Below are 26651 nucleotides of genomic sequence, written 5' to 3'. Positions count from 1 at the left end.
CCATAGCTTGCGCCTTAATTACGGACTTGATTTATATCCCAATGGCCGGGGCACTCACCACCTCCTATGACCCGGACTACAAGAAACAGCTTTCGTCTCCTTCGAACGCAGGTCGAGAAAGAGGAAGTTGCAGAGGCCACACCCGGTCACATGGAGTGCCATGCAGGACCACCCCTGCACTCGAGAGAAGGAAAAGCCAAAAAAAAAGTCTGCCTCAAACTCTCGCTAATGAACTGTGTTCCACACTGACAGAGCCTCATCTCACACAAATGCAGTAGAAAAACACAATAAACAATATTATGCATAATAATATCCCCCAGTTCAACAGCCCCCTTCTGAGGGTATTACCCTAGATTCTATAAAGATTAAAGGAGCCACACTGTGACCCTGTCTTCTTTCTTTATCAAATATATATATAAATGAAACGTTCTTACCAGAATCAATGCCATGGAACAGGAACACGGCCCTTCAAGTGTGACAGGGTAGTAGCATCGCTCCTGACATGGACTTGAGAAAAGAAAAGCAGGCAGCGAAATTCGTTAACGCTGATTGCTAATGGAGCTGTTAAACTGAGTCGGGATGGTTTCACAGAAAGACTCTCCCTGCATCTCCGGACAGAGGCTGACAGGACTACTTAAAACTCCAGTCCCATTTCAAAGAGTACTACCCTAAATAAGAGACTACTCAGAATATTCCGACACTTCTCTGCCAACCTCCTGTAACGAAAGGCAAACAAATTACTGGGGGATGCGGGCAGTGGGGGAGGTATTTAAGCCTTTGGCTGGGGTGTCTTTGCCTCCTCCTGGTGGCCAGGTTCTTAATTCCCACAAGTAATGAATGAAGCAGTGGACTCTCCTCCAATTAAGATGGAAACATAATTTATACTTACCTGATAAATTCATTTCTTTCATAGTGGTGAGAGTCCACAAGACCCCACCCTTGTGTTTTTTCTGGGGTTAGTTTTTTTCGCTGCTTCTTTTAATGGCTTTTATTCATTTTCCTTACCTCACTTGCTTGGCTATACATTAGACTAAGGTATGTGTGAGATGGAAAGGGTTTAGGTGTTATAGAGCTTTTCAGGTTTGGGACTCTTTGCCTCCTCCTAGTGGTAGAGAAGGGTAATTTCTATGAGTAATGGATCGTGGACTCTCATCACCATGAAATAAATGAATCTGGTAAGTATAAATTATGCTTTTGTTTGGTTTAGTTCTGATTAATGTTAAAAGGGATATGACACCCACACATTTTCTTTAATGATTTAGATAGATCATGCGATTTTAAACAACTTTCTAATTTACTTCTATGATCAATTTTTCTTAGTTCTCTTGGTATCTTCTGTTGAAAAGAAGGGACTTTGTTAAATAAATATAGATGTCAACAAATACCATATGGTTATAAAAATAAAAAATCCAAGCCAATGTGGCTGAAAATAAATGTGTTAAGAGAAATTAGGAAAAAATGTAGGGCATTTAAATTATTCAAAGAAAATAGTACAGACTCAAAATTCCATATTTATAAGAAATGTAACAAAGCATGCAAAAAAGCTATCAAATTAGCTAAAACTGAAAATAAAAATTAATTGCAAAGGATTCTAACCCTAAAAGGTTCTTTAAGTACATAAATAGCAAAAAATCTAAGAAAGACAATATAGGTACATTAAAATGCGTGGAGGGTTGCATGATTAACAGTGACAGGGAGAAGGCTGAGATACTAAACCAGTTTTTTTCTTCAGTATACACAAGAGAGGAACCATTGGATGATACTTTGGAACTAAATAGAACATGCCAGCCCATACCATTTACTGGGTTATGTATAGAGGATATCAGGAACAAATTGGATAATATTATGGTAAATAAAACTCCAGGCCCAGATGGAATACACCCAAGGGTGTTAAGGGGATTTAGCACTGTTATAGACAAGCCTCAACTCTTAATTTTTCAAGACTCATTATCCTCAGGCATGGTACCCCAGGATTGGCGTAAAGCTGATGTGGTGCCACTCTTTAAAAAGGGAAGCAGGGATGATCCAGGAAGCTATAGACCAGTTAGTCTGACATCAATAGTGGGGAAGATATTTGAAAGGAATATAAGAGATTATATTGATGAGCATATTTGTGTAAACAAGATTATGAGTTCTAATCAGCATGGTTTTATGAGAATCTAATTAGATTCTATGAGAAAGTAAGTAAAAATATAGATAAAGGGGAATCAGTTGATGTGATATACTTAGATTTTGCAAAGGCGTTTGATACAGTGCCACATGAGAGATTAATGCACAAAATTAAGGGACTGGGAATAGCTGAAAATGTTAGCTCATGGATAAATAACTGGATAAAAGATAGGGAGCAACGAGTAGTAGTAAATGGATCATACTCAGATTGGACAAAGGTAATCAGTGGAGTCCCCCAGGGATCAGTACTGGGCCCTATTCTATTTAATATTTTTATAAATGACTTGGAGCAAGGATTAAATAGCGACATCTCTATTTTTGCAGATGATACTAAGTTAAGTAAGGTCATTAGGTCAGCGCAGGATGAACTTTCGTTACAAAGGGACCTGCCAAAAGTATGGGCAGGTAAATGGAAAAATGACATTTAATACGGGAAAATGCAAGGTTCTACATTTTGGAAGTAAAAATAAGCAGGCGACGTATTAGTTAAATGGGACAAGACTTAGCCAAACACAGGAGGAAAGGGATTTGGGGGTAGTAATAGATAACAAGCTAAAGATGGGTGCACAATACAGGGCAGCGGCTTATAAAATATTAGCATGTATTAAAAGAGGCATTGGCCTCTAGTTATCAACGTGTCTACTTACCTGCCATCGCCGGCCCCAATACGCCCGCCTAAGCTCGCCGCAAACCTGAATACGCTTGCCAAAGTTATCAATAAAGCTGTCAAAAAGCCACGCACCAAGTACAGGGCGATGAGCAGCGGACTGTGATAGTTATCACTCATCCGATCTCGCTGCTCTTCTGCTTTTTCCCAGCTTTATCGATAAGCTGTCACTAAGCACCCACACTAAACTAAACTGTTCTACCCCCTATACCGGCGCCCCCGGAGCCCCCTGCAACTAAATAAAGTTATAAACCCCTAAACCGCCGCTCCTAGACCCCACCACAACTTTAATAAATGTATTAACCCCTAAACTGCCGCTCCCGGAACCCACCGCCACCTACATTATACCTAGTATCCCCTATCCTGCCCCCCCTATACTGCCGCCACCTATAATAAATTTATTAACCCCTATCCTGCCAATCCCGGACCCCGCCGCAACTAAATAAATTGTTTAACCCCTAAACCGCCGCTCCCGGACCCTGCCACCACCTATATTAAACTTATTAACCCCTAATCTGCCCCCCCTACACCGTCGCCACCTATAATAAATTTATTAACCCCTATCCTGCCCCCCCCTACACCGCCGCCACTATAATAAAATTATTAACCCCTAAACCTAAGTCTAACCCTAACCCCCACCTAACTTAAATATTAATTAAATACATCTAAATATTATAACTCTTATTAACTAAATTATTCCTATTTAAAACTAAATACTTACCTTTAACATAAACCCTAATATAGCTACAATATAACTAATAATTATATTGTAGCTATTTTAGGATTTATTTTTATTTTACAGGCAAATTTAAATTTATTTTAACTAGGTACAATAGCTATTAAATAGTTATTAACTATTTAATAGCTACCTAGTTAAAATAAAGACAAATGTACCTGTAAAATAAAAACTAACCTAAGTTACAATTACACCTAACACTACACTATCATTAACTAAATTATTCCTATTTAAAACTAAATACTTACCTGTAAAATAAACCCTAAGATAGCTACAATGTAATTAATAATTACATTGTAGCTATTTTAGGATTTATATTTATTTTACAGGTAACTTTGTATTTATTTTAGCTAGTTAGAATAGTTATTAAATAGTTATTAACTATTTAATAACTACCTAGCTAAAAGAAATGCAAAATTACCTGTAAAATAAATCCTAACCTAAGTTACAATTAAACTCTACACTATCATTAAATTAATTAAATAAATTAGCTACAAATAACTACAATTAAATACAATTAAATAAACTAACTAAAGTACAAAAAATAAAAAAAAATAAGTTACAAAAAAAAAAAAAAAGTTACAAACATTTAAAAAATATTACAACAATTTTAGGCTACTTACACCTAATCTAAGCCCCCTAATAAAATAACAAAGACCCCCGAAATATTCAGCTCTTTTGCCTGTAAAAAAAAAAATACAACCCCCCCAACATTAAAACCCACCACCCACACACCCCTACTCTAACCCAAACCCCCCTTAAATAAACCTAACACTACCCCCCTGAAGATCATCCTACCTTTATCCGTCTTCAGCCAGCCGACCACCGATGGAACAGAAGAGGACATCCGCAGCGGCCGAAGTCATCATCCAAGGGGCGCTGAAGAAGTCTTCCATCCGATTGAAGTCATCATCCAAGGGGCGCTGAAGAGGTTTTCCATCCGATTGAAGTCTTCATCTAGGCGGCGTCTTCAATCTTCATCCATGCGGAGCGGAGCCATCTTCAGACGAGCCGACGCGGAGCCATCTTCTTCCACCGACGACTTCCCGACGAATGACGGTTCCTTTAAGTGACGTCATCCAAGATGGTGTCCCTCGAATTCCGATTGGCTGATAGGATTCTATCAGCCAATCGGAATTAAGGTAGGAAAAATCTGATTGGCTGATTGAATCAGCCAATCAGATTGAGCTCGCATTCTATTGGCTGTTCAGATCAGCCAATAGAATGCAAGCTCAATCTGATTGGCCGATTGAAGTCTTCATCCAGGCGGCGTCTTCAATCTTCATCCATCCGGAGCCATCTTCAGACGAGCCGACGCGGAGCCATCTTCTTCCACCGACGACTTCCAGACGAATGACGGTTCCTTTAAGTGACGTCATCCAAGATGGCGTCCCTCGAATTCCGATTGGCTGATAGGATTCTATCAGCCAATCGGAATTAAGGTAGGAAAAATCTGATTGGCTGATTGAATCAGCCAATCAGATTGAAGTTCAATCCGATTGGCTGATCCAATCAGCCAATCAGATTGAGCTTGCATTCTATTGGCTGATCTGAACAGCCAATAGAATGCGAGCTCAATCTGATTGGCTGATTCAATCAGCCAATCAGATTTTTACCTTAAGAAAATGCAGTACACTGTTCTATCCTTACTCACCTTGAGTTTATAAATAGATTCATCGAAATAGATAGATAGACAGATAGATAAATAATGTCGTGAACGTGAAATGGAGGGTGTCACGGAGAAGAGAATACGTTTTTAGTTTTAGTTTCTGCAGTTTTTAGGATTTAACCCAAGGTTATTTTAACGTTAAAGCCTAGAGAAGGTATCTGGCCTTGCAAGCATCAAACCATCTTTTAATTAAACACAGCTAAGAGTTCTTTTGGTCAGTTTTCATTTAGAAATGATTATTCAGTAATGAACAAGTTAGTGTCTTACCAGCCAGAGCATGTAGATGGGTGCAGGACAGATATCCCACAATTCTTTGGTCCTGAGGAGTGATTCCCACCTGCACCTGTAAACAAATACCATAACATTTAGAAACTTGCTCTGAAAGCACCTACTATATAGTGTTTGCTTCTGAGTATTGGAATCTACCATTGTTTAAACTCTGCAACAGAGGCATCAGTAATGTATAGCATAACCCACAGTAACATCAGTCTCTTGTCACAACCATAGCAACACTACCATAAACTCATACACGGCACATCTAAGTCAGGGCTTGAAAAATACCAAGTACCAGGGCATCATGGGATGTAAAATTGTGAATGTTTTCCAGTAAAACATCTCTGTAATATCCTGAAATTTTTGAGGAAATAAGCCACATCATAGTCGCTCTTCTCTTTGTAACATACACTTGCATAGCTGCTTATACATTTTTGTTGGCAGGGTACTCTCCTACACTTCCTTCCCTCATGACTGACTGACCATGGCAGGCAGAAACAGGTACAAAGAGCAGGTTACAGGTAAGGAGCCAGGTGGTTGAATTACAGCTGCATGTGTTGAAGGCAGTCAAGGATTGTCATTGAAGCATGTGTGTTCTAAGTGTTTAAAGAGACACTGTACTGTAGAATTTGATTTCAATCACTGTGTGTTCTTGAATTCTATAACCAGCTGCAGAGTATTAACCCATTAAGGACTGGTAATTTCTGAGAACAACTTGCCTAAAAGATCAGAGAATTTTTATCATTTTTGCTATCACTCCATTAAAACAGAAATAGAGCATTGTTTTTTCTTTTATTTACCTATCTAAATATATATATATATATATATATATATATATATATATATATATATATATATATATATATGTATTATTATTATTTTTTTTAGTGGACAAACCAAGGTATTGATCTATGCCCATTTTGGTATATTTCATGCGACTGTATAGCTGTCAAATGCAATCATATTAATTTTTTTTTAACTTTTTCACAAAATTTGGGTTTCTCACTGTAAATTATTTACATACCGCTTGTGCAATCATGACACAAATGGATGTAAAAGCTTCTCTGGAATCTCCTTTGTCCAAAAACAGCAGACATGTATAGCTTTGCCATTGTTTTTGGCAATTAGAAGGCCGCTAATTGTAGCTGTGCACCACACTTCTGAAATTCCCAGCAGTGAATGGGGTAGCTTGTAAGGATCCCTACCTAATCTCTCCTAAACATATCTCTTCCCTCCTTCACCCCCCACTGGTCACCACCATCTTAGGTCCTGGCAGAGAGTATGCCTGTATGCAGTTTAGGTACAGTATTTTTGTTTCTTTTTTTTCATTGCTGTAATGTAGTGTGAGAACCCTTCTAAGCCACCCACCTCCCTGATACCCCCCATAGAGCTTTCTAACCCCCCTCACTAGATGCCGCCATCTTAGGTACTGTCAGCTGTGACTAGTTTGTACATTTTTTTTAGTGTTTTTTTTTTATTATTTATTACACAATACATTTCTGTACCATTCGCCCCTCCCCCCCCCCAACCGATTGTATGTAGGACCCCTCCCTCACCCATTTTGCATAGTGTTGTCCCCCATCCCTCCCTCTCCCATCAGTTGTTTTTTTCTGTAGCATAGGGCCTATCCCACTCCCCCTCCCTCCTCCACTTCTTGGCTGTCCACTTGTCTCCCACAACGATCTAACAATCGACCTTCATATGGTAACGGTAGCACGGTCAGCACTCCCTTATCATATGAAGGTAGATGCCTCCTGCCTCTGGCTGCGTTCTTAGCTGTCAGAGCCGACAGCTGGGACTGCAGCATGAGGTAGTAGCTACATCTTGGTGGCTTAAGGGGTTAAGTGTACGGGGAATTGCTCTATTAGGTTTATTTGTTTATTTAAAGAGCAGACCTACTTATCTTATCTCTCTCCCTATACACAAAGGCCAATACTTAGGTAATGAAATTGTCATTATGGGTGGTGCTTTCAATTAGTAAAATCAGCTATTTAATTGCAAGAATTTATTTTCATTACATTTACTACTATGCAGCTCGTTTAACAAGTCACTGAGTATACAATAAGTGTAAAAAATAGCAGTATAGTGTACCTATCACTTATAGGTGGTCACACATATACAAAGAGACACACTACTCTGTGAGTTTGTGAACAATAGTGGCAATGCATGAATAGTCACAAAGTCTTGCATTTCAATCTCTATCCTCCATGTCCCTGCTCTCTAAATCCTGCTTCTGGACCCTTTACAGTTCTAGCCAGCCATGTAACCAAATAAGACCTCGGATAAGAACCCATGTCCTAAGGCCCTTGTAAGTTACACGTCCACATAAGAGCACAGATCAGATACATTGCCTGCAGCCCTTTCTCATACACATGTCCAGATCAGACACCATGGCCCTGTGGCTAATTCATATGTCCACATTAGATTTACCATCAAACACTATAGCTCTGTAGCCACTGTCAACTATTTGCTGATATCATACCTCTGAAGAAATGCCTATCCGTGCAGCCACATGGCCACATCAGAATTCATGTGTCCAAAAATTCTCACAGCACCATAGAATGTATCAATATTTTATTGGAACATATAGGTCCAGGCCATTGCCAGCAACAGAATTCATATCAGTCTCAAGTGCCCTGCACACTCTATCACCCATATGTTCAGATAAGTCCACATGGTCCAGCAGCTCCTCTAAGCTTTATGTTGAGTTTAGGGGGTCTATTTATATATGTGCGAGCGGACATGATCCGCTATAGCGAACCATGTCCGCCGCACATCGATAAATGCCGACAGCATACGCTGTCGGCATTTATCATTGCACCAGCAGTTCTTGTGAACCGCCCCCTGTAGATTTGCGGCCAATCGGCCACTAGCAGGGGGTGTCAATCAACCCAATCGTACATGATCGGGCGGATTTCTATACGCTGACTCAGAGGGGGCGTATGAGTTTAGGAGCAGCGGTCTTAAGACTGATGCATCTTAACTCCTGTTTCCGGCGAGCCTGAAAGCTCGCGCGGAAACAAGGGGAACAGGGGTCATTCAGCCCTTGTTTAATAGACCCCTAGATCTCATGGTCCTGAAGTTGCAAATAGTCATATGCTCACATCAGAACTCAGACCAGACCCCATGATCCAGCTTCCCCTGTCAACCACAACATGGCTCAGATAAAATACTATGGCCTCCATATCATTTGAGCTATATTACTCAACTTAGATAAGACTGTATGCTTGAAATCCTCAGAACTTAACACAAATTACTGCAGATCCTCTAAAGCATATGCTCAGATCAAATTGCCTCACAGGTCTCTTAGCCATAGGCCCAAATAAGACCCCCGATCAGATCCCAAGATCTATATCCCATGCCAAAGATATACCAACATCAAACCTCTGATCAGATCCCATGGTCTAAAACTCATTTGAAGCATATGCCTAGATCAGACCCCATGCCATTTCAGTCCTTGTCAGCCAGAAGATTAGATCAGACACCATGGTTATGCATCCATTTGATGGCATATGCCCAAATAAAACCCCATTGCATTGCAGCCCTTCTGTGGAATATACCCATATAGGACTTCGGATCAGATCCCATGGCCTGTATCTCTTGTCATTCATATTTTTCTGATTATACCCCAAGGTCCCTTGCCCGTTAGCTATATGCCCATGTCACCTCACCTAAGACCTTATAGCTTTGCAACCATTGTAATCTACAACACAGATCAGATACCATTACCCTGCAGCCCCTGTCAGTCTTTTGACCACATAAGACCTATCTGACATATTCACTGAGCAGTCATTATGGTCCTGCATCCCTGTCAGTCACATGGACTCGGAACCCTGGCCCTGCAGCCCTTGTTAAACACACGTGTATTTCAGTTATCAGATTAGACAATATTGCCCCAAAGCCCCTTAAAGCATGTGTTGTACCATGTCTGCACAGGGTGAGAAGACAGCACTCGGCTTGGGTGTTGCTCCCTATGGCAGCCACAGATGAATATATGTTCTGACTAGTGGTGTGAAAATTTACCCTCCTTGTGATGCCTCATTTGTCAAAATCAGCCCATTTATATGTCCTTCCTTTTTTCATGTTTATATGCGCTCCACTGTGTAATACCAGCACACACTAATGTTCCCTGGTATTACAAGTTGTCAGCAATATGAATGCGAGCTCAAGTTCGCATTGCTGGGAAGCATTGCGCTCACGAGAGCACGCTTCCTTAGGCTCCAACAGGAGCCTTAATCTCATGCCACAGCGAAGGGGGTAAGTAGAGCAGCGTAAAGTGTAAATATATATGTATATGACTATATACATATATATTATGAGTTAATATATGTATATACACATTAACACATAAATATCTATCTATCTATCTATATATATATATATATATATATATATATATATATATATATAAGCATATAAACATATATATATTTGGGAACACACAGTTCCCATTGACCGCAAAGTAAAGACACTTTTCAGTACCGTTTTTTTCTAACACCCCACTCCCGTTACCTTTACCCCCAAAATACTGCCTAGATTCTGCTATCCTTATTTTTTAATAAAATACACTACACTGTATTTTGGGGGCATTTGGGGCACATTTATAACACGATCACTTAAACACAATTGAATTTAACGGGTGTTGCGATAGTGCGACCTCAGAGCTCTGGTTAACCGTTTTGAAAAACAAAAAAAGTGTCACAAAACACATCAAAAATATATTTAAAAGTACAGTTGCACACATAACTGTCTAATAAATATTATTTTTTTAAAATGTAACTAAAAAGTTATAAGAGCTCAAAGAAATGAGGTCTAAGGTGTTAGAAGAAAAAAAAGGCAGGCAAAGGGCTTTAACATAGAGATGAATGCTTATATAATGTTTATATATACAGGTGGCCCTCGTTTTACAACGGTTCAATTTACACCGTTTCAGAATAACAACCTTTTTTCCAGTTATATGACTGCTATTAAAAAAGAAGCAGTTCATTTATTAAAATAGCCAGTAGGTGGAGCTTTATATGACTGCTATTAAAAAGCATTGAGAAGCAGTTCATTTATTAAAATAGCCAGTAGGTGGAGCTGTCCGCTTGTGTTGCAGCAAAGCCAAGCAAGCTGAAATTAATCAGTTTAACCAGACCTGAGCTATCAAGCAGATTTCAAAGGAACAAGATCTTCCTGTCTATAAATCAGTCCAGATTGGGATGCATAGAAAGAACTGTTTGCAGAAAAATGCAAGTGAAGTCTGTGTTGTGTGATTATTTTGTTAGGTTTATAATGCTGTTTAGCAAATGTTTTTGTTCATTTAACTTAGTTTAATTATATATTCTGTGTTGTGTGATTATTTTATTAGGTTTATAATGCTGTTTAGCATTTAAAGTCTTCATTTCAAAGCTTTAAAAATAATGTATTATGTGTTACTTATGACAATTTTGAGAAGGGCCTGGAACCTATCTGCCTCACTAGCCATTGACTTACATTATAAACTGGGTTTCAATTTACAATTGTTTCGATTTACAACCATTCCTTCTGGAACCTAACCCCGGCGTAAACTGAGGGCTACCTGTATTTATATGTATATATCTGTGTACATATGTATTTATAGAAATATAGACATATAAGTACATATGTATACATATATTGACATATATATATATATATATATATATATATATATATATATATATATATATAAGTGCATTGGAGCCCTTTTGCAGTCAAGTAGCTGAAAACATGAAACATCATATTTATGCAATATTCATATTTAATAAAGGTTTCAACTATGTATTTAATGTAAATATTTCACATTCCATGTTCTTCACATAGGGGAATATGTATTTATAAATTGTAGATATTCCTCTCTCTCTCTCTCTCTCTCTCTCTCTCTCTCTCTCTCTATATATATATATATATATATATATATATATATATATATAGGTATAAATACATATTTTACAAAAAAAACCCATCAGATATATCTAGAAATCTGTATATATGAATAAACAGAGCATATTATTCTATGTGAAGAACACTGGAATGTGAGATATTTATATTTTATGTTGGGTTAGCAAACTTGAGAAAACATGATCAGCTTTGCACGACTTGTTGGGTGCTAGTTTTTTTTTCACTTTTAAAGCTTAATTGAAGTCTATAGGGAAATGCGTTAACACCGTCGCAATATTCTAAGTTCCGTTTTGCGTGCGTTGGGTTAGTGCTCAGGCGAAAATGTTTTACTTTCAACTTGTAATATGTGCGTTACCTGGTGAACGCAAAAAGCTTCTAGTAGAGTTAACACGAGAGCAGGAGCGCAAACTACCTCTCCACTAGTAATCTAGCCCTTAGTGATTACTGTTTAAAAAATGCTAATCCGATGGATGGTCTTGATAAAGTAATACCAGTTTCTCAATCTATGGATTAGCAGGGGTTTATATCACCATAGTTTGAGACCGCTTGGAGCACAGTTGTACTACTGCACTAATAAATCAACATTATAGAAAGTGTCTTCTTCTTATCAAAGTGTTATGTAGTGCACCACCAAATTATTGCTGATGTCAGAAGACTTAAAAACCATAGATGGCTGACTGTGTACCAAGCTACTCAGACAAGCACAATGGACCTTTCCTGTGTTTCCTGCTACTACACAATGGTTCTAATTGGTGCAGTTAATGTTAATAATCTACTGTGAACTAATGTACAGCGTTAGCATAATAAAGAATGCAAGCCTACAGTACAAGTGGCTGCAATTTATCTCAGTGAGAGAAAGTGTAAGTTGCTGATAAACCTGAACTGTCATAGAAGAAAAAGCCATGGTGATGTCTTGGCAAAGAGCAGTAAAAACTTTTAATACAAATTGATAAAGTTGTTATGCACATCTAGAATAAAGCACAACAAATTACAAAAATGATACTTGGAGGGGCCCACTAGCATCCTCTTCCACTTCTTTCCAACTATCTCCCCGATATCAATCCCAATGCCCCCTTCATCCTCTTATGCTTATTAGTGCCCCCTCAGTGAGTTTTTTGGGTTCATTGAGAACCCAGGGGGCAGTACTGCCCACTTTGTGAACCACTGGTTTACAGAATAAAGATGTTGTGTTACTAATGTATACTCTTTTTTTTTTACATTCCTCTAGCTTTCATCCTTCAAAATCAATGGAAGCCTTGCTCTACAGCTAAATGGTTAATCAACATTACAAGTAACCTAGTGAAGGTAAAAGAAAATATTTGTAGTATGAGGTCTCATTTTTTACTGGATGTTATAAAAAGGAGGTTTTCAGTAGTAGAAAAAAAAAAGTATAGTTTGTTATTTTGAAGGAGGTCACAGATTAAAGGTGCTCTATTTATTTATCCGTATAAAATGAATTCCAGAAATACCAGAGATCTTATTTCTGACAGATGGCATCTTTTGAAAGAGAAAGTAACATTAGGCATGTGTTTTATTAATAATTTATATTTGCATTTGAAAAGCTGACACGAGGTTGAAATCACAAGTATATTTGTCAGCCTCCAAAAATGATACATTTTCATAGCTTGAATACAATCATAATATGGTGACATCTCAGCTTAGATCAAGTATAATGATCTTTATTGCATGTGAGAGCACCTTTACATTTGGTAGGCATTACTTAATTCCAGACAAAACTTAAATGCACATAGATGAATTACATCTTTGAATAGAAACATATTTTCTATATACAGAATATGCATTGGCAAAAATGCTTCTAGTAAAAGTAATAACTGTTTCAGTGTTAAAAAATTTTCTGTACGTGCATGTCATGCATAGCAAGATATTCTTAGTGCACCAGCATTTTAAATACTGCAGCTGCCCAGAGTGCCAGTGGGGCCTGTACCATGTCAGCAATTATCAAATTGAGTCATTACACATGGTACGAGCACCTTAGGCTCTCTGAGCAAGTACTGTGTTTAAAATGATGGTGCACGGTGCATAATGAAATACACTTTTGAAACAGCTATAGCTTTTATTAGAAGTATTTTGCTAATACCTGTATATTACAGAAATGCTTCTAGTCAAAACTGAAATGCATCCATTTGGATTCCAACTTTGGCTGGATTGTCCATTTAAGACCAAATACAAAAGGATCAAACAGCAAGCATAAAGCACAAATAAGGATCATAATTCCTACAAGTTTTGACCATTTCTGAATGACAAGACTTGACATATTTATTCCCAATCAGCCAAATAAAAATAGGTTATGACTCATGTTAATTTATATATACGTCATTCTACTCATATCATACGAGTAGAATTACATGTATACCTGTATATATACACACAGTATATATATATATATATATATATATATATATATATATATATATATAAATAAAATATCAAAATGGCTACAAAATAAAGAACTATGAATTAGACATTAACTTTCCATGTAACATTTTAAGTACCCATTAAGGGCCAGATTACAAATGGAGTGCTAAATATCGGTTATCGAGAGATCCACTGAGTAATACCAGCACATGATAATGTGCGTTGGTATTACAAGTTGATTGCAATGCAAATGCGAGCTTGATGGAGCAAAAAATTAGAGCTCCACTTGTAATCTGGCCCTAAATTAGTTATCAACCAACAAGAATGAACACTGGATGAAACAAAATATAACTATATAAATAAATATTACTAACCACCCAGCCAAAATTTAAGCAAATATTTTTTCAATGTTCATTTAATAAAATTATCATTAAATCAATGTATCTTCAATTATGCAATTAATTTATTCTTTGGATAGCTTACTTAACATTTATAAATAACAGAAAATGTTATAATATTTCAAAGTATTATACAATGCAACCAAACAGCCATTTCATAATGACAACCGGCTGGCAACATTTTCTATGGAGATCACTGTTAATGATTTTATACATCAGTGTGATCACGCTCCTAGCCACTGGTTCATTATTCCATCCCTTACACTTCTTTTCTCTCTAAAGACTAATGTATGCATCACACAATGTAAAGGCTCTGCTCAGATGCAATGGACAATCATATTTTGTAGTATTTAGAATGTGAGACAAGGGAGGCTATTTTAAAAAGCCGCACCATGTGATGGATGATATAACCTAATAACAAGCTTGTCTTTTCATTAATATGTAAAACTGACATTCTCCACATGCTTATAAAATTAGTTACTACTTCCATAAATTGGAAATAACACACTTGGGATTATAAAATAATACTAAATAAAATATTGTGGTGTTACCTTAAGGAATAGAGCTCCCTTTGCAGCCAGCGCATCTATTCCTCTTCCATTGGGATAACAGTGATAGACAGCTTCCAGTATAGGATATCGACTGGCAACCATGAGGCCACTATTAAGGAACTTAAAGCCACAGCAGCCATGGCAGCTGTACACCCCAACATCATAGATCACATGCTCAAAATAATAGTGCAACTGCTCTTTCAACTTCTCTGCTGCCCGTTTGTCAAACACTTCTTGTAAGCAGAGGAAGTCCAGATTTGCTGGAAAGAATGCAGATATATCATGGTCCATGATATCATCAGTGTGCTTCTTCTTGCGGGCTGCAGCTTTCTTAATGATAGATGCCTTGTGTAGAAGTTTGTTGTTTACTCCACTCTGGTCAATAGTTCCGTCTGCCATGCGAGATTTCACCAGCGGCTCGCGAGAAGCAGTACAACTGTCCAGGCTTCCACCATCCCCATCTTTATGCTTGTGATTTGGAGTTGGATTCTTTTGAAAATCTGGTTCTGTCTCTGCTAGGCATGCAATGTTTACATGTCCACTCATGGTATCATTTTCTGTGTCAGAGATGTGTCCACTATCATCCCCACTAATACGAATAATGCATGGGCTATCTTCTCCTTCACCTATATCCCCACCATTCTTCCCTTCCCTTCCCTCTTCACTACTGTTTTCACCAGAGTTGTCTCCTTTGTATTCCATAGATGTTGTTCTTTTCATACCGATATTGACTCCCCTGTGAGTGGAATCAGTTCCCTGTGGGGACACCAGGCTACTGAAACTGGCAGCACTAATTGAAGTGTTTGTAGGAGAATCTATGTAAATCTTAATTTGGGGCCTGCTTGCCCCATTGCGTATTCTTTTTCCAATTTCTTTTGCCCGAGCTTGAGTATTGAAGAGGTTAGTGAACCTGGCCAATGAGTCTGGCAAAAGACAGACATTGGCACTTCCAAAGCAAAAGCTTCTTCCACTTCCTGCAGTTCTCCATTCTGTCAACAGCTTTGATCCACTAGTGTGCGTCTTGTCCTGAATTCGTGAATAGATGAATGGTCGACGGGCAGCTTGGAGAGGTGACCACACAAGAAAGCCAATAATGGCAAAAGGGAGGGAAGAAACTAAAAGGGCCAAGTAGATGGGTGTGGTGATTATGATACAGAGGGCTTGAAAGTAGCATGGGTCATCAGATCGTTGCCGTTTCTCATAAGTGGTGGGCAGAAAAGACGCAAGGAGCCGATCTCCCAGCCAGTAACATGGGAATATCAGTGCCCAGGACAAGGAATGGAGAAATGATAGGAAGCTGCTGGGAAAGGGGCTCGTGTGTAAAACCATTTCAGCTTAGTTTTAACCACAATGTGGGAGTCTCTGCATGATGTCTCTGTGACTGGATGAGCAGAAAGTGGGGGGGAGGGGGTAAGTCTAGCCTGACCCCCCTCCCTAAAGTAGATTGTGACTGAATGATAAGTATCACCTTGACATGTCAACAAAGATGTGTTCAGGGGCAGGATGGACTTGTGTATAGAGAACTGTCATTTCGTCCAGAATGCCACCATACTTAATGCTTCCATGAGATATCCTGCAGAGAAAAAAAAACAGTAATTATGGTTACTTACTTGAGTAGTGGTAGTCATTAGGTAACTATGCATATTCTTAATAATAACAAGACATTTATTATTTGAACTCACTTTATGCTGTTGTATCTATGTAATATATCTGTTTCAAAAGCAAGACTACAGGGCAGTTATGTTTATAGTTTTATGACAGCTCTGACAAATACAATCCCTGCTGTACTAGTGGAGATATTTTAATAATTTATAATGAATGCTAAAAGAAGGCTAACAAAAAATTGTGGATTAAAGGTTATATTTAATGACTGTAGCAGGTTACGGTGCAATACTGCTAGTCCTCCTAAAATATGTAAAACAGGTCAAAATCACTCAAATCCAGATTTCCAAAATCCAAACTTATTCTGAAATCTAAACTTTTTAATTAATGTATTTTAAAAATAAAATTATCAAAAATGTCCCTGGCTGTAAGTCACAATCTTCTCTGCCTGCGTCTTTGGTTTGGTTTTTGTGTTCTAAAATGCAAATAAGGGTCTATTGTTATTTAAAACGCCACATGTTACGTTTCTGATTGCAGAACTGTACTATATATAACAAAAGTATTAAACATGATATAAAACTACTGTTAGCTCACATAAATAAGCTGTATTATGGCATGTAAATATTGCTTAATGACATAAGATATTGTTGTTTACACTTGGTTCGTCCCCCTCCAAACTGTCCCATTTTACAGATGCAAATATTCCAAAATCCAAACTATTCTGAAATCCAAACCTTTTCCGTTACCAAGCAGATTGGATAAAGCGTTTTCTAGCCGAATTAACTATGAATTCATGGCATACTTGTGTGAGAAACATTAACAAAAGAATCCTCCTATGTTACCTAGCGGTTCCTTGGACAGTCATTTTTATAGCTTCCATATAATAAATTAGTTATATTTGCTTTGTATCTGCTACTTTTGCTTTCATTTCGGAGTTGTTGAAATAGGAGAGTCACATTGTGTATTATATCCTAATAAGCATGGAAACAATATTTACTGAACACCAAACTTTAAGGGATTATAAGGGATTATATTGATGAGTATATTCTTATAAACAATTATGAGTTTAAATCTGCATGGTTTTATGAGAAATAGATAATATCAAACTAATCTCATTAGATTATATGAGGAAGTAAGTAAAAATGTAGATAAAGGGGAATCAGTTGATGCGATATACTTGGATTTTGCAAAGGCATTTGATACAGTGCCACATTTATGTACAAAATTAAGGGACTGGGAATATCTGAAAATGTTAGCTCATGGATAAATAACTGGATAGACAAGGAGCAATGAGTAGTAGTAAACGGATCAAACTCAGATTGGATAAAAGTTACAGTAATTAGTGGAGTCCCCCAGGGATCAGTACTGAGTCCTGTTCTTTTTAATATTTTTATTAATCGCTTGGAGCAAGGATTAAACAGCAACATCTCTATTTTTGCAGATGATACAAAGTTGTGTAAGGTCATTAGGTCAGGGCAGGATGAACTTGCTTTACAAGGGGATCTGCAAAAATTAGAAGAATGGGCAGGTAAATCGAAAATGCAAGGTTCTACATTTTGGAAATAAAAATAAGCAGGCAACCTATTATTTAAATGGGTCTAGACTTAGCCAAACTGAGGAGGAAATGGATTTGGGAGTAGTAATAGATAACAAGCTAAAGATGGGCACTCAATGCAGGGCAGTGGCTTCTAAGGCTAATAAGAAGCTAGCATGTATTAAAAGAGGCATTGATGCAAGGTAGGAAAAGCATAATTCTGTCACTATATAGATACCTGGAAAGACTTTACCTTGAGTATGGAGTGCAGTTCTGGGGACCACAAAGCTAATAAGAAGAATGGAGAATTTAAGCTTTGAGGAGAGGTTAGCCAAGCTGGGTCTGTTTTCTCTAGAAAAAAGGCGCTTGAGAGGTGACATGATTACTCTATATACATATATTCAAAGCCCATATACAGAAATGGCAGAAGCTCTGAAATTGTTTGTGACAAGATGTCAAAATCTAAGGCTGGAGGAAATGTGATTTGGGGGCATATTTATCAATGTGCGAGCGGACATGATACAAAGTAGCATATCATGTCCGCCGCACATCGATAAATGTTGACAGCATATGCTGTCTGCATTTATGATTGCACCAGCAGTTCTTGTGAACTGCTGGTGCAATGCCGCCCCCTGCAGATGCACAGCCAATCGGCTGCTAGCAGGGGGTGTCAATCAATCTCAGAGCAGGTGGACAAGTTATGGAGCAGCGGTCTATAGCAGTGGTTTTTCTGGCCAGAAAAAGAATTCATGGATATGGTTGCTAGTGTTAAATGGGTCAACTTTTTTAAAGGGATTAATTTAAGCTCAACTGGAGCTTTTTTTTTTTTTTTTTAAAGTATTTTAGATTTGAATGGGTTGAACTCTAACTTCAGTCTTTTTTCATCCTCTTCTACTATGTTACTATTGCAAAGTAGGTGTATCAATGGCTACTGAGATTATTAGAAGTTTTCCAGGTGGCTGCTTCTCAGTTGTGTTTAATGGTAGCAGTCTGTTGCAAATCTGCAGCTTGCATGGGTTCAAATAATTAGTAAACAGGATACCAAATACAAAGAAAACCCAAAACTATTTATTGCATAAAAACATTCTATAAAATAGCATTTCTCAGTATGTAGCAAATCAGAAGCCATACCGCCTGCACATCAGACTATACGTAACCAGAGCTAGCTCACAGTGCTGTACCTTTGAAAACCCACAGCACTGTTACTGTGTCTTCTTAATCTTAAAAAAAAGCTGCCAAGAAGGGGGCTGTCAATAGCTTGTAAACAGCATATGTAGATGGAAAAAGGGGTACAAGTTAATCTTCACTATTAAAGGGACATGAAACCCAATTTTTTATTTCATGATTCAGATATAGCATGCAATTTTAAACAACTTTCCAATTTACTTCTATTGTCTAATTTGTATTTGTTGTCATTGGCTTACAGATGTGTTCAACTAGCTCACAGTATTGTGCTGCTTCTCCTAAAGTTGTTTCAAATTGCATGTTCTGTCTGAATCATGATAGAAAAATTTGGATTTCATGTCCCTTTAAGATATTTTTTTAAAGGTTCATTAAAATGTTTGGGGTCCCTTAAGTAATCTATACAACATTGCATATAATGGAGATATACAGTCTGATAATTCATATACAAGTGGTAGTTATATACCAAGAAGTTCAACATAAAAACACAATTTATGCTTACCTGATAAATTAACTTTTTTCATGATGGTGAGAGCCCACAAACCATCACACGTGGAATTAACTTCCAGTCCACTAGGTGGTCTGTAGTTTAATTTTACATGTGGTAGCGCAGTGACTCTCACAATTTATGAATGAAAATTTGACCTATTATACTTCCACTTCCCTCTGATTTGAAATTGATGCTGCTGTTTTTATGTGCTGAAGAGGAATAAAGACTGTATCTTTTTACTAACCGGAGTCTGCTGTGTCCTTTCTTGGAGTGCTGGAGGAACGTTGTTGATCGATATGAATGAAAATATATAGCTTGCAATCACACACATAGCAGTTATAACCAATAATCAAAAACCATGAAAAGGGAAGAGTTTGCATATAAGCTATTTTAGTTTTTGGAAATGTTGTGATTTATATCTGTGACTATTATTATTAATATTATAATATAAAATTATAATATAATATTTTGTCCCTGTTTCGTGTAATTTTCTTATTGTTAGGACTGGAAAAGCACACTGTATACTTCACAAGGATAACTCTGCTACATATACTTAATATCCCTTAATTGGCTTTACCAGATAATTGCTGCAGAACAATGCACTAACATAATGACAGTCACTAGCCATGTTTTTTTCAGAAGAAAATAAGGCAGATGGATGACGTTTAGTTATTGAAAAAAAAAAAAGATGTTAACTTGTTTAAAAATGTTGAGACTTGGCTGTTATTTCCGCAAGACAACAGAAATATCTTGTGATTACAGGCTGTTTCGTTTCCCTTTCACCATAAGGTACTGTAAAGAAGGTTCTTTTCACTTTCTTTTTCTATCCTGGTGAGTTGGGCTACTAAGCTGGAGGTACAACAGTCGACTGCGAGAGGTGAATTTATTCCTAATCGTTTTTTCGGCTAGGCAGATTTACTTACAAGCCCCTCTTCTGTGATAAATAATAAAACATTAGACACACATTACATTACACTCTCTCCATAAAAAGGCAAACTACAGGGTAATGAATCATATTGTAATATAGCTGAGTGTGCTCCTTCTAACAAAGGAGTGTCAGAGAGTGTGAAATAAGAGTCAACCATTTTCTCCATGGGAATCTATTAGCTCCTTTGTTTTAGTCATCAGCAATTTATCTTTTTTTCCAGGACAGAACAATACCATTATTTTCTGTGACACGTCCACTAACAGAAACGTACAGATCAATTCTGTTGGGCTCCATTAAATTTCCGGTGCCTATATCTACAGGGGCTGCTTGCTCCCCTGGGACGCACCTTTGCAAATACAGCCTCACCATGATGGATAAAAACACTATGATTTATTAGTTTACCCACTCGCATCCACTGAGCTTTTAAGGGTTAAGATTTTAAGGTTATATGAAATAAAGTCTTGTTAAAGGGATATGAAACCCAAAAGTTTTCTTTCATAATTCAGACGGAATATGCGATTTTAAACAACTTTCTAATTTACTTCTATTATCAATTTTTCTTTGTTCTCTCTGTATCTTATGTTGAAAAGCATGGACGTATGCTTAGGAGCCAGCCCCTTTCTGGGGCACAATATGGCAGCAGTTTTACAAGAATGTTTTCCATTTGCAAGAGTACTAGATGGGAGCACTATTTCCTATCATGTAGTGCTCCAGATACCTACCTAGGTATTTCTTCTAAATTGGAAAAAAAAATTTAAATGGTCTGAATCCCAAAATAAATGTTTTGGGTTTTATATCCCTGGAATCTCTGTTATACATGGTGCTTATATAGCATTCAGATGACTCAACACAAAAAAAAAAAAACAGTTAAAAATTCTGAGGGAAGAATACATTTTCCTTGGGAACAGAAGAAACAGACACAATCATAGGGAAATAAATTGAGTCACCATAGGTGTAAGGAAAACTAACAGAAACTGAGTAGGTTTCACAGACTTCCCACAAAGACAGGTACCAACTGCTCAACAAGTTATCACTCTCAAGGCAATAACTCACTAAGCGCTTGTAATTTACTGCTCACCCCATTACTCATAACCAGCAACCAACTTCTTCTACCCAAGAATATGTTACCCACAAAACTAAGTCAGTTTATTACTGCACAACCTCACCATTTCCCTCATTACTTGAACTTTACTACCCAAACCAAGACCCCACCAAATTTTCATACCATTCAGACAATGCTACTGACAGGACTTAAGTTAAACGCTTTGGTTACCACTAATCAACTTACCATTACCTCATCAAAGCCTTAAAATGCTACATCACACTGGAACTCATTAAATCACTCCACATGACCTGCCTCATTATTCATTAGCCATGCATGGTGTTCATAACTTATAAACTGGTTACCTCATATAAAAAATAGCAAACACAAACCACTTGAGCAAGAGATCAGTTCTGTTAACCTATATATCTGAAAGGTTAAGATCCATGAAACATTAGTACTTTTGTAAGAAGTCTTTATATAGACTTGAAACATTGAATCTCCCAGCTTCTATTATGTCATCTAAGAAAGTCAGAGAGGGTTAATTCTCACCACAGATTGCCCTGAAGTACTATTGGGATATAGCTAAGTTTTGAGCTTTTCATTTGTGTATTGCTGAACTGTTAACTCATTGTTTTGTTAAGTTCTTATATACCATTAATTGTAATTTACTTCAGTGACATCAGTGGGCTGATTCTAGATATAATTCTAAAAATGCGTTGGTACTGATATATTTATTGGTAGGGTGCTCCTATATTAAGTCAAATATAGTTATATACAGAGTGTTGATCATTTTAGGAATACTCACCTATACCTATGGGTCTGCCTATATGATCACTCCCCCCTACCCTAAATAGAGTAAATCTATATGACAAGTGCTTACATATCACAGCTGTAGGCTTTTATTAATTCTAGGCTTTAGAGTTTCAAACGGGTGTTAGGTTTCTTTATATACCAGCTATATAAAACCTCTCCAAGATAGACTTGCAGATCACTCCGTAAGCATCTAATCCCTATTCCAGAATTGTTTTGTGGGCTGATTATTTGACATTTCTTTACTCTAATGGTGCAGACAGCTTTTCATCTTAGAGAAGCTTGGATAGAATAATTTGGAATGGTTGAATATACCCTGTTTTTTAGTTACCTTTCCACTTGTCATGAGAATGATCCTAACTGTTTGGTGTAGCAAAGTTATCTTATCTTACAGCCATAGCTTCTCAGATTGGAAAGTATATGTAGCTATTGCAGTTTAAAGGGACATTAAACACTTTGAGATGGTAATATAAAATGATAAATAGAATATATATAAAAAAACACTGCAATATATTTTCATAATTTATTTTGACCCATTTTCCTGTAATTCCATTCTGAGCTTTTCAGTTCCTGTTAGAAATGGAAGTGCAGAACACTGTTATATTCCACACAGCCATTGGCTGCACACTCTAGTGACCTATTTATAACAGTACCTAATTGGCCACAGCAGAGAAGGTAACCTATGTTACAATATGGCAGCTCTCATTGTTTTATAGAGACTAAGGGGCATATGTATCAAGCTCCGTATGGAGCTTGATGCCCCGTGTTTCTGGTGAGTCATCAGACTCGCCAGAAACAGCCGTTATGAAGCAGCGGTCACAAAGACTGCTGCTCCATAACCTGTCCGCCTGCTCTGAGCAGGCGGACAGACATCGCAACAATACAACCCGATCGAGTACGATCGGGTTGATTGACACCCCCCCTGCTGGCGGCCTATTGGCCGCGAGTCTGCAGGGGGAGGCGTTGCACCAGCAGCTCTTGTGAGCTGCTGGTGCAATGATGAATATGGCGAGCGTATTGCTCGCCGTATTCAGCGAAGACTGGCGGACCGGATCCGCATTGGCGGATCAGGTCCGCCAGACTTTCATAACTAGAGGCCTAAAACTTTACACTTATTTTGTCAATATTTAAACAGCTAATGAAACTTTAAAAAATACATCTACATGTTATTCTCAGACTAATCTTTTCTTTGAATGTATCATTCTATCTAGCATTTATTTAGTGTTTAATGTCCCTTAAAGTTTATATTACTGTTGTCCCACTTGATATAATATTGATCACTACTACCTTCTTAATTATTTAGCACTAAAATAGATATTCAAGTTAATGCTGTCATAAACTTTTAAGTCCTAATAAATATTTAACATTTCATGTGTGATAACCTGATTATCGCTTTATATTACCTACTCTCCAGCTCACATATATCATAAGGTACAAGAGAGATTTTAGTTCTTTTTTTAGAATAATACTCTGGAGTGTTCAGCTTAAGAGAGAAGTAAAAATCCAAACATTGCTTTATCTTGCGCAGGAGGTCTACATAATCATGAGATCTATCGCTCCTACACTTTTGTATTGTGCCATTATTTCGGGTCCAGGAGGGGCCTTCTATAAAATTGCTATAAAAGTACTAGATTGGTTCTGGTGTTATATCTATATACCTTCTATCCATAGTACTGATACTAATGAGGTTTATTGTATTGTATAAATGCACAGATGTGTTATGTCACTTACTGGTACCAGAGCAAGTTCCTTTCTTTATTACTGTGTATGGTACATCACATTGCATGGAAAACCTGTATATACCTATTGACAATTTTATTTTCTTTATGTAAATTTATTAAATTTTGTTTGACTATTTCTGACATCACTAAAAATATCAATACAAAACCCTGCTAATTACGCTGCTTTTACCCATATCTTAATTTAAAATGTATACATATACAAAGAACATCTACTCAATGTGAAGAACTTTGGAATGTAAAAACACAATAAAACACATTAAAAAGTATTAAAAATTATGTTTCAGGGTATTTAACTGGAAAAGACCCAAAGTGTGTATGAGCATTTGTAAGTATATATGTATATAAACAGCCACACAATGCAAGCTCTCAATCCAACAAACTGGGAACAAGTGAAGGGTGCACAGGCTTATGTAATCACCCCAGACATATACAAAACACGGAAGGGGACTGCACTCTCAGACCGGACCTGGTACACATCCCATGACCCTGCAACATGCTCAGCCCTGGGTGCTCACTGGCATGCACAGGAAGCTGTGCTGTCCCCAGAGTCACAGGCAGTTAACCCCAGACAGGTCTGGGTGCAATAACCATAGGGAAATTACAAAACAAATTAATACAACACACAGAGAAAGTCCAGCACTCACTTACAAGCTCTCAGCTAAGATTAAAAGCAAAAATGGAAGGGTTAGTTATACATATACACATACATACATGTATATATGTGTTTGTATATGTGTATAATAAATATACTTCATAGCCCTTTCCAGTCAAATACATTGCCATATACCATTATCCCTTTTACCCTTATAAAAAATGTATTAAAATGTATGTGAAATATTTTTAGCAGAAAGTGTATATATAAGTGTAATAGTTTATTTTAATGTGTTTTTATGTGTTTGGTGAAATAGTTTTTTTTAACCCTTACACTTTACTCTTCAGGCATGCTAATTCTTTGAGCGCAAACTGCATTTGCACTCAAATGTAACCGGTTTCTTTTAACTTGTAATATGTGCACTAGTTAGCACGATTACGATATTGCTTGTCGAGTCCCGCCCTAACATTAGTGCGCCACTTGCAATCTAACTCTATATGTTAAGCATTGAGTTGGTGCAGTTGATTTCATGCTCAGATATATATAGAATATCTTTTGTTCCTGTACTGCTTGGCCAATGTTCTGGTTCAGTTATTTTGCTTGATGAGAGAGAGGTTCAGTTTATGCTCAAACAAGGATCACTTTAAATGAGAATGTCAGATAGGTTTGGTGTCATTACAGTACAGTACAGTGACATGGTGTATCAGAGATACATTACTACAATGCAAGAACATGATAATGACGCACCGTGTCTGTAGGGAGTAGTTTAGAACAATAGAGGAAAAAATGTTTTGAAACACATCTTGCTTCTGTTTATGGTTCAGTTATGGAGTTTTTGTTCATATGTAGTATCTTTAACAAAGTCATCATTAAACTCAAGTGATCTGCAATGTTATTATTTAGGTTATTTATGGGGTCTTGTGTGACAGAACATCAATAATGTCACACTCTTATTATGCAATCAAGAAGACACAAGGGACACAGATTTTAAGTGAACAGAATTTAAAAACATGCAACAGTCACTGCTAAATTGCTATTAAATTGTGCTATTCAATTACTAAAAAGTCGTGAAATATTTTGGCCAGAACAACAAATAATTATTTCAAGATCTGGCTTACAGCAAAAAAAAAAAAAATTTCCAACAAAAATTTGAAAGGCCTATTTGAACTTAGAATAAAAATGTAACAAAGATCCTAGTGAAATAACAGTCACTTAGCAATATTACAAAGTCAGAGAGTGCTGGAATCTCAAGCCGTTTCTGAGGTTAAAAAAAACAAACTTGCTTTTCAAAAGAGTGAGTTTCATTTGGTACAATCTTTTGGAGATGAATATAACAAAAAACTACATTTCTTCTTTTTCACTTATTACAAATACCAGCTACAGCACAAAGATTTGTTCTTGCTCATTAGTACCTACTGGAATAGTTGAGAGGTCATATGTCTGTTGGCCTACAGTAGACTTTTCATGAGGAAAAAGCACATCAAAAGAAGGAATTCGGCAAGCAGCATATCATGGATAAAAACACACATATATGAATATGGCTTTGCAGAACATATTCCCAAGGTCTTGGAGTCTTTGTTAAACAGTTAGGTCCAGACAGTGGAGTAATGTGTGTATTTGTTTGCAAGAACATAATTTATGCTTACCAGATAAATTCCTTTCCTTCCTGTCAGGGAGAGTCCATGACTTCATTCCTTACTATTGGGAAATACAACACCTGGCCACCAGGAGGAGGCAAAGACACCCCAGCCAAAGGCTTAAATATCCCTCCCACTTCCCCTATCCCCCCAGTCATTCTGCCGAGGGAATAAGGAAAAGTAGGAGAAACATCAGGGTATAAAAGGTGCCAGAAGAAAAAATATAAAAAGGGAGATGCCCATTAAAAAAAAAAAAATTACGGGCGGGGTCATGGACTCTCCCTGCCAGGAAGGAAAGGAATCTATCTGGTAAGCATACATTATGTTTTCCTTCCATAAGGCAGGGAGA

At 37.4% G+C, this 26651-nt stretch overlaps 1 protein-coding gene across 1 annotated transcript in view; it reads right to left on the bottom strand.

Annotated features, from left to right (window-relative positions):
• Positions 1 to 26651, bottom strand: part of SMPD3 (sphingomyelin phosphodiesterase 3) — a 492747-nt gene that overhangs the window by 99575 nt on the left and 366521 nt on the right. Inside the window, exons 4-5 of the mRNA XM_053700472.1 lie at positions 14741 to 16313; positions 5509 to 5584 (exon numbers count right to left, since the gene is read on the bottom strand). Coding sequence (XP_053556447.1) covers positions 5509 to 5584; positions 14741 to 16069 — 1405 coding nt within the window. The 5' untranslated portion in view covers positions 16070 to 16313. The remainder of the gene's footprint in view (positions 1 to 5508; positions 5585 to 14740; positions 16314 to 26651) is intronic.

The sequence above is a fragment of the Bombina bombina genome, chromosome 1 (genome assembly GCF_027579735.1).
Source record: "Bombina bombina isolate aBomBom1 chromosome 1, aBomBom1.pri, whole genome shotgun sequence".
Classification (NCBI taxonomy): Eukaryota; Metazoa; Chordata; class Amphibia; order Anura; family Bombinatoridae; genus Bombina; species Bombina bombina.
The sequence above is the reverse complement of the archived record's forward strand: the minus strand, read 5'-3'. Positions and strand labels throughout refer to the sequence as shown.